The 14,305-nt window shown below is 40.2% G+C and overlaps 2 protein-coding genes across 3 annotated transcripts; one reads left to right on the top strand and one right to left on the bottom strand.

The window, feature by feature from the left end:
- Positions 1-3,237: 3,237 nt before the first annotated feature.
- LOC122047107 (metacaspase-5-like) lies at positions 3,238-4,938 on the bottom strand. The gene is made up of 2 exons (XM_042608160.1): positions 4,511-4,938; positions 3,238-4,419 (listed from the first exon to the last, which is right to left on the bottom strand). Exons 1-2 carry the CDS (start codon positions 4,857-4,859, stop codon positions 3,509-3,511), a joined length of 1,260 nt encoding a protein of 419 aa, XP_042464094.1. The 5' UTR covers positions 4,860-4,938; the 3' UTR covers positions 3,238-3,508.
- A 1,232-nt stretch (positions 4,939-6,170) lies between these two features.
- LOC122047108 lies at positions 6,171-11,123 on the top strand. Of its 2 annotated transcripts, XM_042608162.1 has the most exons (8): positions 6,171-6,498; positions 6,584-7,574; positions 8,141-8,259; positions 8,969-9,580; positions 9,943-10,216; positions 10,300-10,456; positions 10,541-10,631; positions 10,732-11,123. In XM_042608162.1, the coding sequence occupies exons 1-8, from the start codon at positions 6,488-6,490 to the stop codon at positions 10,847-10,849; spliced, it is 2,373 nt and encodes a 790-aa protein (XP_042464096.1). In that variant the 5' UTR covers positions 6,171-6,487; the 3' UTR covers positions 10,850-11,123. The 2 variants fall into 2 exon arrangements, with proteins under 2 accessions (XP_042464096.1, XP_042464095.1); XM_042608161.1 differs by having other exon boundaries at positions 6,171-7,574.
- Positions 11,124-14,305: the final 3,182 nt, after the last annotated feature.

The raw sequence follows: 14,305 nt of genomic DNA on the forward strand, positions 1-14,305 counted from the left end.
ATGCATTTATTAACAGTAATTTTTTAAATTTAGGAAATGAATTCCATTCTCTAAACATTATAAAAGAAATAGAAGAAATAAAGATACTAAGATATATGATGTATTAAAAATTGGATATCTAAATTTAATAAGGTAATTTTTGTACTCTAAATTATACATTTTAGATAGAGAAGATGATATGGATACTCGAAGTATTAAATTTAATATTTAAATATTTAACCGTAAATATTTATTTACATAATTTATACGTATTATTATATTATAGATTAATTATAATAATTCTTGAAGTTATTATATAATTATAGTAGTTACGATTATTTAATTATTATAATTATATATGGGGTTACAATAATTATGATGTCATAATTGTAGTATAATAATGATTAATATTAATCATAAATAACTTATTTATATTGTAATAATTATAATTTATAACTGCATTGATATAATGCTAACTTAGGTTGATTAAAAAAATGATAATCATAATTAGTCTCATTGATTATTTCTGGGTGATCGGTTCGATCTCACAGAAATTTTCCATTGATCATTAGGGTAAATCGGAAAGTGCACATAATAGTTAGTCCAGAAACATAGCATCCTTTGATTGAGCTCCTTATTTGGAGGAAAAATTTCTGTAAATACATCATAGTTGTGGTTTGAATCGTAGATATCTGAATGATAATCTGGATATTCTACTGTAATACCATAACCCCAAGGACTAACCTATGTTGACTAGGATTAATAAGAGATGAGTGTTTATATTAAAAGAACTATGGAATATAGTTGCTGCACTATAACATTATTGTCCATAAAATGTAGCCGTTAACTGTGGTAAATTTGTAGAAAAGTATAATACAATGTTATTTTTTAACGTGTGCAAAATATTTTATTGGGAGTTTACTTTTTGATCATTGTATGAGAGTAGAATATCTTTTATAATTTATCTGTCAGTATCTTATAGTAGGGTCGATGAAATTAGGCTGCTTGAGATGAGAGATATCACTATTTACTAATACAATACACTATTATTAATGTTGTTTTTTTTATTTTTTTAAATTGATATCAAGTATCCAGCTTACATCAATTAATCATAGGGGTAATCGACAAGGGTGGAGCCACGTTGTTGGCTACTCGGGCTATAGCTCGGGGGCCAACAATGATGGAAAGCTAATTTCCTTAAGCAGAAATGGAAAAAAAAAATAAAAGGCTAGCTTGGGTGATGTCGACGTCCACACCAGTGGCCCACAGTCCAGGCAAATCACCTGAGCTGGCTTTGCCAGTGGTGATCTGTTTGACACCACAAAAGTTCCCTCAACCATTAAAATAAATCAGAAAGCACTCGTAATAGATGATTAATTATATAGAACGTAATGTAGATAGTGGACATATGAAATCTGTAATGTAATAATTAAGAGTTAATTTTCAGAAACTGATGACTTAAAATTTATTCCAACGTACATCTAACGTGTCTATATATACATATATTTACTTATCTACTGGGTCAACCGGATCTAGTTCAGATAACGAATTTTTTTTTTTTTTAATCAACCTTACGTTAAAAAATTTTATTTATTAATTTATTAAAAATAAGAGTTGATCGTTAGATATCACAGAATTGAAAAGACAGCCGCTGAACCATTACCTCGGTGACAATGTTATTAAAATTGCTAAGAGTTGCTACTATAATATAATATTAATTGATAAGAGATACATGTTCGCAGTTACGAACACAGTTTATTATATTAAGGAAGTGTCATGAAGATATAATAATATTAAAAATAAAGATATATTTGAAACGTAAAATATGTAGAGGTGGGTGAGATGAGGGTGGACTGCGACATAAAAAATTTGAAAAAAAAAACCTGCTTCTACTATTCCAATAAAAATGTATGGCCTTTTAATTTTTCTTTTTTATCTATTTATTTTTAAAAGAGCATCCTCGTTGAACAAATATCTATTTTTATCGTAAAAACACAATTATTTATAGTTATTTTAGTTAAAATGGATAAATAATTTTAATTTGATTAAAATTATTATATGTAAAATATTCTTAGACTCGATATAAAACTGTCCTAATTTAATTGAAATGGCTCCACCTTAAATTTTTTAAAAAATATTATTATAATAAATTTAGTAAATTTTTTATATAATAAACTCCACCGTGACGGATTGAGTTAGATTGTTAATTAAACTATGATAAACATTGAATAAGTTCAGTTCAGATCCTCTGTCCTCAAATTTTTTTATCCTTGTGTCCCCTTGCCGATCAGACGGACCAGAATACATTTCAAGGATGTCTTGCACATCACGAGGATACTGCACACATCTTAAGGATGCCATAATGTATTAAGATGTAATCTGATCCGTCCAATTGACAGGGGACACGGGGACAGAAGATTTGATTTCGAATAAGTTATATCACTATGGTAAATATTGAATGAGTTATATGATATAGAAACTTCATCTACACTAGCAACCATATTCAATAATTTAGGTTAAAGTTAGCAACTTTATATTTTTGTTTACAAAAGCAAGCGGCGACTGTTTAATTAAACCGCCATTATCACAAGTCAATTACATATCAATTGTTATTAAAATCTATATTAATGTCGTTTTCTCTCATTTTCAAATAAATTATGTAAAATAGAATTTTAAATATTTTCTATCGAATGGGAACCTAATATGATGGCTCATCATACTAGTAATAAACTAATAATTGGGCATGACAAATTCCTACGAATACGGTGCAACCATAAAATACTCAAAAGAATATTAAATTTTGAATCGAATTGTGAAAGTCGACTTCTTGGTATAAATTATAATAAATTTTAAAAAATAAATTTATATATATATATATATATATATATATATATATATATATATATATATATATAGCTGTTCATGATAAACTAAGTTATTTCTCAAATAAAATAAAATAAAAATATGGAACCTTCACGTTAATTAACTCCTGGACCGTTGAGGGAGTTAATTTCCGACCACTGTAAGGTACGACGACAACTAAATCATTTTCCCCGTAGTAGGTCAGATGGCGACCGATAACAAAAATTAGAGTTTTACGTTGACACGAAACTTTAGTTGCAAATGTTGCTTCGACTGCCTCATCGTGACCTTGACAACTAATGAGTTAGTGGAGGCTGTAATTTATGAATAAAATTGTTCTATTTATTTTTTATTAACTTAATTAAAAATATCAAAAGCAATATTATAATAATTTTAGGATGAAAAATATGCTGAGTACTATTTATTTTATTTTATTTTAAAAAAAACACACCATTTTAATTCTACCCTTTATTCTCAATAACTCTTCTCTCTCTCTCTCTTTGTTTTTTTGGCAAATTAACAAAAACAAACAGCACAACCCAAAGCACATAAATTGGACTTCATAGGCACAAATAGTAATTGGACCTTTTGGGCAAATAACAGCAATCGACAGCCCAGCAAACACCACACACTCTTCGCCTCCGGCATTGCGTGAAATCTCGATCCGCTACGGGTCACAAATGAAGGGAGCGTCCACATTCTCGTCGCTGCAATAGAGCCCTGGCCGCTGCGTGAACCCTTGCTTCTCCAGCATCTTCCTCGCTCGGATCACCAGCTTCCGGTTCGAGATCTCGCCGCCGTTCTCCTGGAGGATGCTCTGGATCGCGTTGCTCAGGGCTCCGTACGCCCCCCCGCCCTTCCCGCCTGCCGGATTCGCGTCCGCCGAAGTTTGGTCCGATTGGCATCCGCTGACCAATATCCCGCTGTCCTGGCGTTCTCCGTGCTTGCCGCTGCTCGCGTACACCTCCTCCGGCTTCACCTCCTCGTCGTCGTCCTCCCCGCCGCCTAGCTTCTGCGTCAGGAGTTCCTGAGCCAGGCCCCCGACGATGCTCAAGAATCCGCCGCTGCCCTCGCCGTCGTTGCCGTGGCGGTGGAACTTGTGGAGCAAGAACTTCATGAACTTCTTCACTTTGGGGCTGGCGTCGTCGCCGAAAACCTCGAAGAGGGTCGGCCGGATCTTGCCCACGTCGATGTCGTCCTTCCCTGTCTTCTGCTTCAGGAGCTCAAGAAAGGTGGAGAGCGGCAAGGATCGGCTCTTGAAATATCCCTCGCCGCCGCGCTCCCGGTACTCGCGCTCGGCGGCGGCCCCGTCGTCGCCGCCTATGAGGTGTCGACCTTCATGGGGAAGGTGGATACCGCGGGACTCGAATGCTTCGTGCACAGCTTGCTTCAAGAAGGATCTGAAACCAAAGCCGGATCCGGAACCGGAACTCTCTTCCGCATGGTCCCCGTGCTTAGTGCTCTCGCCGATCTGCTCCTTGGCATGGTTGATGAGGCCGCCGCTGTGGCAGGAGTCGGAGACGATGGTAAGCCGGCAGCCTCGATGTACTTTGTCCACAAACCCTCTAAAGTCATCATCTACATCCCAAATCCCATCCAAAAATCACAAACTCAATGTTTAACGCTCCCAATACCTAATTTAGACAGAGGGAGGAAGGGAATTACATACCAGTGATGAGATTCATGTCGCAAGGAACGATGCACTCGTCGTAGCCCGTATCATCATCCTCGCCAGTCTCAGCAGGGAGGCGGGTGCCATGGCCACTGTAGTGGAAGAAGAGATAATCGCCGGGCTTGGCGGCGGAGACGAGGTCGCCGAGGGCTCGGCGGATGTTGGCGCCGGTGGGCTGAGTGTAGGACTTGTCGGTGTCGATGAGGACGGTGATGTCTCGGTCGTCGAAGCCGAACTGCTCCACCAAGGAGCGGTGCATCCGGTTGACGTCGTTGATGCATCCCTTGAGTTCGGCCTTGGTGCCTGGATAGTTGCAACCCACCAACACCGCCCTCTTCGTCGCCATGAATCTCCCTCCCTCTCCTCCCCTTCCCTCTCCTCGCTGTGCTGCTGCTGCAGGCTGCAGGCTGCAGGCTGCAGCTTTTGGTTCGTCAATGACTACGAGTGGAGATAGGGACAGGCTGGCGTGGGGTAATGGATTGGTGGTGGAATTGGGTATAAAATAAATATTATTTCGGTGCCAACCAATCAACCATCCACAGCAAACGGGTAATATGTTACAATTATACGCATGGAAAGTCTGAAGAATTGGATAAAGGATATGAACGAGGAAGGCGTCAGCTGTGTATGCCACGTAAGCAAGACAAATTCTTCTATTATTGAATGTTAATGAACACCTACTAAATTATACCTGTGTTATTTGCCGACTTGTACTTTCAATTCTACAACGCACAAAACATGCTAGGATTTAATTTAGGAACGGATTCATAGGGATGTTAAAGGTGAGCAAATCACAAATTAATTCTTTTGCTAACTAAATTATATTAATTTTTTTATTTACATTATATTTATTAAAAGTCATAAGAGCTCTGATACACTAAAGGAAAAATCTTAATAAAATATTTAAAAATAGACACATAAATTCATGATCTATCATTTCATATTTTATTGGTTTCATCATTTTATATGTTGATTCTTGAATATTTCATCAACATTCATTTATTGAACATATCATTTTTTATTTATTATTTATTATTATTATTTTTTAAAAAATAAAATAATAAAAAACTAGCTTCAATCAATATTGGTGTCGAATTATAGCCAACGATTGATATTGATTGACATTCAGGCAATTGTTGTGTAGCCTCTTTAGTACTGGCTGGTCATCGCTATTGAACTTTTGTTCCTAAAATTTTAATAAATTGTTGAAGGTATATAGGTGATATGTTTTTTTTTGAGTAATGATAAGTAGAGAGAAAAATTTCAAAAAAAAATTCAGAAATAAATATATAAATTTATGATTCATTATTTTTATTTTTATGAGTCCCATCATTTTACGTTTCTATCTCTAAATTTTTACTTAAAATTTTTTCTCTCTACATATCATTTTTTCTCTATTTTTTTAATTGTTAATCCAGTTACCCAAGTATATTTGATTAGCTTCATATATTTAGACACATTATAATTTAATATATACTTATATATATATAATTTAATTTTAATTTGCTGAAAAAATACATTCTCAGAGAAATTAAAAAGGTCTATTAAAAATTTCCGATTTTCGAAGCCCCTCTTTAGGAAAATTGCCCGCGAGAAGTTGGCGTCTCCCGTCCAATAAAAATCTCGGGAGTTTCTTGGGTGTCGCCATTAATGTCTTCTTCTTAAAAATCAACGGTCCCTTCTGTCGCACCTCCAGTTTTCAACCCTCGTCCTCAACAAACCTTACAACGCTACTTCCGAACCCAAATTTATGGCTGGCGTCGCGCTTCTCCCGGCGGAGACATCTCTAAACCTCCGCCTCGTCCCCTCGCCATTCTCCCAACTCAAGCTTCAAATCCATCCGCCTCTTCCCCCATCACCGGCGGTTTTCTTTTCTCGATTGCAGGATTGCAGGATGAGCGCTTTCAATCCCCACGGAGAGGAGAGGCAAGAGGATGGCGGGGATCCTGTTGCTGTTCGTGTCTCGTTCGAACCATGGTTTTGAGGTTTCGTTTCTTGTTCTCGTCTGCTGTTGCATGATTTGGCGAGTTGGGTTTTTGAGATGGCCTCGTCGGTTGCTCGCTTGTCCAGCGCCGCCGATGACTGGGGCGACCGTGGCCACCTGGCCGTTGCTGTCCTCGGTGCCTCACATGGTCGCCCGTCTTATGCCCCTGCCGGCATCATGAAAGTCCACATTCACCAGCAGAAGAAGAGGGTGGGAGGCGACGCGCCTTCCTCCGCTTCTCCTGCAGCGGATTTGGATCCGATCGGAAAGAAGGAGGAGCGCGGAGAGTCAAGGTCATCCGCGCGACGGAGGGAGTCGCAGATCCTCAATAAGTGGGCGGCGCGGCAGGCGCGGGAGATGGTGACGACCATCGAGCGGGAGGCTCAACAAGCGGAGATCTCCACGATTACCACCACGGGACGGCCCGTCTCCGCTCGCGCAGGATCGCTTCACCGCGAGTCGTCCCTGTCCGGGTTTCTTGAATCATCTTCCACCGCCTCCGCCGGCTGCAGCGGCGATTTGCGGGCCAATGTACGGGCTTCATCGTTGATTCAAATGTGGCGGGAGCTGGAGGCGGAGGCAGGGGCCACGACCAAGCACCAGGAGGCGTTCGGCGGAGTTGGTAGTAATGCCGAGGACGCCTGCGGTGGCGACAACAACTCTGATGTGTCGGATGCGTTGGACACATTCGGGGATTGGAGTTCGGACATGATGTCGATGGCTTCGACCGGGCCAGCGAATTCCGCATCTGCTTCTCCGATGCACGAGAGCGAGATGAGCCGTGTGGGGAGCATTGTCAGGATGCTGACGTCGAGCTATGGAGCGGGCGGCCGCTTCGTGCCGCCGCTGAACAACGACAACAATGGGTCCGGAAGAGAGAGCCCGGCGGCAGACAAGGCCGAGAGGCCACGAGGCAAGGTCTCGGGGCCGTTGGGGCTGATGAATTCATGGCGGCTGAGAGGGCGAGGAGAGATGGAGAGTTTTGTGGCGAGGATGGAGCAGGAACGGCGTCGGGAGCTCGTGGCATTGGCCGACCACCATCACGTCTCACGCTTTGCCTATTGCGGCCGTCTTCAGGTGAATTCTAACAACTACAACTCAAACCATTCAGTACATTCCTAAGAAAATTCCAAATCCTCATTTCACGTCTAAATTCACACGAGAAATTTAATTCTTTTTCTTAGAAATCTGATGTATCATTGTTTGTGTTATCACTTAATGAACTATCTTCTCATGGATTTCGTTTCAGTTGCAATATGTTGCTTGGCTTTCGAGTTCCAAGTTCTAGAAATGTTTGTCTCAAATGACCATTTGAATTATTTTCAATAAGAGTAACAACAACAACAACAACAATCAAATTTTATCCCACTAGGTGGAATAGGCTATATAGATCCTTCTACGCCATTGCGTTCTATCCTCTATTATATCATCATCTATATTGAAATAAATTTTATTTTGTTTTATTATTACTAATTAAGTTTTTTTTGATCTACCTCTTCCTCGTTTGATGTGCATATTTGTCATAGTTTCATATTGCTTAAATTATTTTTAATAAGAGTAACTTTGATAAAGTTTTCATGATTCAAAGAAGTAACCACTCCTTTGGAGAACAATTTCTCATGATTTTTTATAATTTCTTGTAGTCAATGCTAAAGCTCAGATCTTTCGAACGGCGAGTGGCGATACAGGATCAAATGCGAGCTCCCTCAAGAAGATTCCATTTGGATCAAATGCAAAATGGATCCACAATCTCAGTTATCAGGTACTACTAACCCACGTTTTGTGTTACACAATACAGGGAACTAGAGACTTCTCCCTTAGTTCTGCATTACCTAGCACGACCTTCTAAAGAGGCTTAAGTTTCAACTAAGGGGTTCCCACCTAAGAGCTTTAACATTGTGGTTTGAATTTGGGTCTTTCCTTGAACTTTCACATTGATATTGGAGTCAATCCCTCATCTCTAGCAATGTTGAGACAGGAGGGCATATCAAAGAGGGCAAGAGACTCCTTTCACAATGCCTATGAGATCCTCCTAATCTATCGAAGGATTTTGGGTTGGATTGAGTCTCTGCCATTTGTATATTGATAGTCTTCTTGCACTACCCAGTTGATCCAAAACAATAGAGATTACATGTTGATCTTGTTGCAAAAAGGTAAAATCCATCACCTTAACAGCCCCCACGACTGCCCTACGCCATTGAGAGGGATTAAATCAGGTACCGAGTAGACCCGCATGTGTGAGAGTATTTTTTACTAGCTTCGATTCGATCCTTGCTCCATGGATTACATGTTGATCTTGCTTAGATGTCTAGATGCCTAACTTGTTTTTGAATTATTTAATGTTTCTAAACCTTAAAGATTTGTTTTAAAAAACCCATTTGAAAAACATGAAATTATCTTGAGAGACATTATTTTGTAGGGTTTTTTTTCTTTCACTTTCTTTCATATATATGTGACTTGCTCAACACCAGGGAACGATTTAACCATAGAAGACAATGTTCTGGTAGCAAAAGGTCATTTGTGGAGAGCTCAAGCAGTGTACATATTCAGTTCCCAGCCATGATCGAAAGCACGGAGTTTCCAATAAGTGTGGATGTCCAGTTCCCTGTAAATGCTGAAAGTTCAGACACAAGCATACATGTTCAATTTCCCATGGATGCAGAAGGCTCAGTCCATGCTTCTCCTACCGACCAGTTTCCTTGTGATAAACATCAGTTGCAAGAAATAGATTCCCCTAGAGATTCAACGAGCATTCCAATGGAAGCCTGCTCGCCTATGCCTAAGCACAACGAACCACAGGATGAAAACCACAAGATTGATGGTTCTTGGGATGACAGAAATTTGTGGGTGGATAACCTTGATTGGCAAAGGCCGCTTGAATCGCTGCCATCCAATGGGTGGGAAAGTGAGGTTGCTGTCGAAGACATGGAAACTTCCCCACGGCAAGGTCTTGGGCCTCTTGGCGGTTGGATAGGCGATCAACATTCGGAGTCATGGGCATGGAGCATACGAAGAAAACCTCAGTGTTATGACTGGTTTGAGCACTTCTCAGATAATGTTGAAATAAGGGATCTCCTTGAGAGGTATATCCTGTTTCCTTCTTTCATTTTTATTTTTAGTAAATGGATTCCTTCTCGCATCATCTGTAGATAAAGCTTCACTAATCATTTAGTGTGTTTCATGCTTGATTATTTGTTGTAAATTCATTTCTCTTTTCTCTTCACTTACTCTGCATTTTGAACAGAGTTTCCTTGTGAATTAATTCCAAACAATGTATGCATTGATTCATAACACAAATTAGTCAATATATTCCACCTGCAAGAATCCTGGCGACAATGGGATTAAGAAACATATATTTTTAGTTTTTCAATTTCCAGGTATTTTAAATTCTCAGTTTGAGTTCAGATCTTTATGCACTTATGTATCACTTTCATTCGCTTTGCAGAAAAAGAGTCTCTACTTCCCTCGCAAGTGACTTTTGCAATAAGATGAACCAGTTGGTATTGTCATTTATACAACGAAGAGATCAGTATTGCTCGGATGAAAATTTTGCAGAAAACAACATGGATTATCCATTCTGGCAACAAAGTCTTGTATACCAAAATGCCGAGCCTATTGAATCAGACTCATCGTCAATGGTACCTCTGCATTATTACAACTTGCAAACCCCAGAAAAATGGCAGAATGCTTCATTCACAGGCCAATCATCTCAAAATGTGGTAACATGCCTTTCATCTTTGCACTCCCATTTCCATGAAAAATCTTGGTTCATAGGATACACTATTTGTCTGCAATATAACAGGACAGGGAAGCCTTGAATGACTTGAGAAGTGAGATGACTCAAATTCATGAAGAAATTGGTGAACTGAGGCTAATGGTTCAGAATTGCATGGAGTGGCAGGACAAGCTCCGACAGTCGATCAAACAGGACATTTTGGATGCAATCAACCAGTCATCAGGTTATGGGCATTTCATATGTTTCTAATTTGCTGAATTCCACTAAGCTTTATTAACATCAAAACATGATGCTTTAACCGGGACAGCGAATTCCTCTCTCAATTTCAAAGCTAAATCTGGAAGAAGAGATACCTGCAGAATTTGCTGTCAAATGCAAGTTGACTGCCTACTTTACAGGTACATTACAACAAAACCTGCTGCATTTGCTGTCGGATGTCTATCTTCAATTAGTTTGTGACAATTCTCACAAAAATTCTTTGTTTTCTGTCACCTGCAGGTGCGGGCATATGTGTACCTGTTTCAATTGTGCTCATCAGCTGCAATGGAGCAGTGCCAAATGCCCAATCTGTCAAGCCCCAATCATTGACATCGTTCAGACAATTCCCAATTCATGAAAAACGATCGAAACTATCAACTTGAAACTGACATCAAAGTAAAAAAAAAAAAATCTCTCAGATTTTGTTTGCTGAACTTGCATGACCCTTAAGTTTGTAAAACTATAAGCCTTAGCCAGTCTCCACTTTCTTTGAACCATTGTAAGTAATCTTCTTGTGTCTTCACTACTGAAACCATGTCGATACAATAACAGGAAAGGGTTTCAACTATTTGAGATGGATGATGTAAAATTTACTCCCCATTTAACTTTATACAAGTTTGTATTACAAGAAACTAGCTCAATGCTTCTGTTTGCTATTTCTGCAGAAGGTACATAAATGTATTGGGATTGTCAAGGAACAAAAACCTTGAACAAGTGAGGTTGATTGCTAAATTTGCCCTAAGTTTTAGTATGTGACATAAATATGGTCGAGGATGTAAGTCGTGAAAAATGTGCATATGGTTTCTGCATTTTTGTACCACAGTTTCTTTTTAAACAATAAACTAATTGGTGAAATGTTCAAGTGGGAGATCATTGTTTACTATTGGTGAAGTTATAAATAAACTATTTATTTCATAACCATATTCAGGATAAAACTTACGAAGGAGAAACTGGCTGTATCTTAAGGTCATAAAGTCTTGCAAAATGTAAGGTAAAAGTCAATATAATAGACCTTGATCCGACTCTTCCTTGCACTAATGGGAGTTTCCCTCAATGTGATTGGATTCTTCCTTGGAACTTTGCACTGATGGGAGCCGCACCCCAAATTCTTCCTTGGGATTCCATACAGACATCATTTTTATTGAAAATAAGATGTTGCGGTAATAACTCCCCAAAACCAATTTACCTGAGAACAATTAGAATCGTCAATTGGGTTGGACTATATATACCTTTCACATTGGGAGCTACCTCCGATCATTAAAACCACCTCCACATGTGAGAGACTATTTTATATATATATAGAATATATATATATAAAAAGAGAGAGAGTAAAATGTTAGTTTACATAATGCGCGTGGATGCCTCTCACATGGGGAGGTGCCTCCAATGATCGAAGGTACCTCCCTGTGTGAGAAGTACCCATGAGGGGAGGCGCCTCCAATGATCGGTGATGCCTTCTCACGTAAGAGGTGTTGGAATATAAACAATCTGTTGTCGGAGATTTTTATGGGACTTAGTTGAATTTAAAAATTACACAGAATTTAAATTCAACGTACAGTTGAGCTGACCTGAGCAAATGATCTCAGGCTGTCAGCAGAGGTTGGTTTTTATCCAAGTGTCAACCTCAGAGTGACTGAGTGAGCAGAGCGTCCGAGCAAAGAGGTCGGTCGGACGAGGCAGACAGACAGGCCGAGCAAGAGAGGCCGATCGGGTCGAGCAGACAGACCGGGCGGTAGACAGGTTGGGTTGTCAGAGAGGTCGGCCGGGTCAAGCAGACAGATCGGTCGAAGCAGACAGGTCGGGCTGTCAGAGAGGTCGGCCAGGTTGAGCAGACAGGCTGAGTGAAGCAGATAGGTCGGGCTGTCAAAGAGACTGGCCGTCCGGGAGAGCTGACAAGCCAGGCGAAGATCCCGAGTGGGCAGAGAAGTCTATCGGTCTGACAAAGAGACCGATCGAGCGAGCTGACCGAGGCATGCGAGTCACAGTTTCCTTGAAACATATTCGCCCACCTCCGGCTGTGCTTCGAGGCTTACAAGGGTCGTTTGTATCCCAGGATACAACGACCGATCGTGAATTTGACCAATCACTGGTGGTCACGGCGAGTTGAGTGGTACCCGAATGCTACCACGAGCACTCCGTCAAACAGGAGATGCACGACAGAGGGGAAGGAAGAAAATTGGAGAGCCTTTGCTTTGTTTGCTGTGTTCTCTGCCTATGATCGGAGCCTCCTTATACAAGAGCTCGGATCAATGGCCAGAGTTAATGATCTTAATGGTCATTATTAGCCGAGCAATAAAATGACCACCGTTTCACTCATTATTACTCGGCCAATTTTATTCTGTATTAATCTCGAATTTAATGCATTCGTTTCACAACAGCAAAAGATCTACGTGGCAAAATGTTGACTGTTCCACTTGGGCAAATTTTGCCCCTATCGGTTCGACATTCGTGTGCGCAGGTCGCACTCGCACATGAGTCAACTTGGTTCAGTGCAATCCGGGCCCTGAATTTGCACCACCCCTAGCACACCCACTCGTGAGAGAGAGCCTCTCCCTATGCATTTGTTCACATTTTCAATGTATGCGAATCAATATAAACCAACAAAAATGCTTTGAAACTTTCATTGTGGGACTAAAGTCTTATTCACAATGGAGCCTCTTTCTTCTTCCAATTTTTCTCCATTCACTTATTCAACAATCCCCCACATGAATGGAGATAGGGTAAGTGATAGCATTCAGCAGTTGAGTCAAGTATATGATAGGTAAGTTTTACCCTTTGAACCTTCCCTTGTAAAGATTTGGTTGCTTACTGGTTGATAGTAGACACGATGTCTTTGGACTATACTGCCGTCTGTGTAAGCAGTGACAAATCTCACCCAAGACTCTCCCTGATACAACTCAGTTCTCATGAATGTGTTCGTTCTTGGCCATGAACACACTTGATTCTGTGAGAAGCTCTAATAATTGTGCCTCTAATTCTCTTCGAAGTAGCCACACTTCTTTCTCACATAGGTGATCCCTCAAGAGTTACCATCTACTCTTCTTGATCATTAAAAGCCCATCGGCTTACCCTGGTCTAGTCACTATTTCATTGGGCTATTCCCCACAGTGTGTCTAGTCAGTGCAGATTAGTTGTCCCATTAAACCTAGTTCTTGGGATCTCCAATCAACATAGGTTGGGTGCCCTCTACACTGATCGCTGACAACGACATCAAGCCCATTCCTCGTGAGGAGCTTGCAACTAACTCTCGATTTAACCTTTTGGTTAACGAATCCGCTAAGTTATCCTTTGACTTTATATAGTCAATAGTGATAACTCCCGTTGAGAGTAGTTGTCTCATGGTATTATGTCTACGACGTATATGTCTAGACTTACCATTATACAGATGACTCTATGCCCGACCGATTGCTGATTGACGATCGCAATGTATGTAAATTGCCAGCACAGGTTTCATCCATCGTGGAATATCTTCTAAGAATTGTCGTAGCCATTCAGCCTCTTCACCACATTTGTCAAGAGCTACAAACTCAGATTCCATCATGGATCTGGTTATTACGGTTTTCTTAGAAGATTTCCAGGAAATGACTACACCTGCTAGAGTGAAGACATATCCACTCGTAGACTTAGAGTCTTTTATATCAGATATCCAACTTGCATCGTTGTATCCTTCGATCACAGCAAGATATCTTGTATAGTGCAGTCCATATTCACGAGTATACCTTAAGTACCTCAACACTCTTGTTATCCCTTTCCAGTGCTCAACACCGGATTACTCGTGTATCTACTCAGTTTGCTTACTACGTAGGTCAAGTCT

Source organism: Zingiber officinale, chromosome 2B (genome assembly GCF_018446385.1).
Source record: "Zingiber officinale cultivar Zhangliang chromosome 2B, Zo_v1.1, whole genome shotgun sequence".
Lineage (NCBI taxonomy): Eukaryota > Viridiplantae > Streptophyta > Magnoliopsida > Zingiberales > Zingiberaceae > Zingiber > Zingiber officinale.

What these genes read in the sequence shown, in the direction of transcription:
- LOC122047107 (XM_042608160.1), bottom strand. Translation starts at nt 4,859, where the DNA reads ATGGCGACGAAGAGGGCGGTGTTGGTGGGTTGCAACTATCCAGGCACC. An exon ending in CGACATGAATCTCATCACTG is followed by an intron (nt 4,420 to 4,510) that starts GTATGTAATTCC and finishes TTTGGGATGTAG; the next exon opens with ATGATGACTTTAGAGGGTTT.
- LOC122047108 (XM_042608161.1), top strand. Translation starts at nt 6,555, where the DNA reads ATGGCCTCGTCGGTTGCTCGCTTGTCCAGCGCCGCCGATGACTGGGGC. An exon ending in ATAAGGGATCTCCTTGAGAG is followed by an intron (nt 9,581 to 9,942) that starts GTATATCCTGTT and finishes TTCGCTTTGCAG; the next exon opens with AAAAAGAGTCTCTACTTCCC. An exon ending in GTTGACTGCCTACTTTACAG is followed by an intron (nt 10,632 to 10,731) that starts GTACATTACAAC and finishes TGTCACCTGCAG; the next exon opens with GTGCGGGCATATGTGTACCT.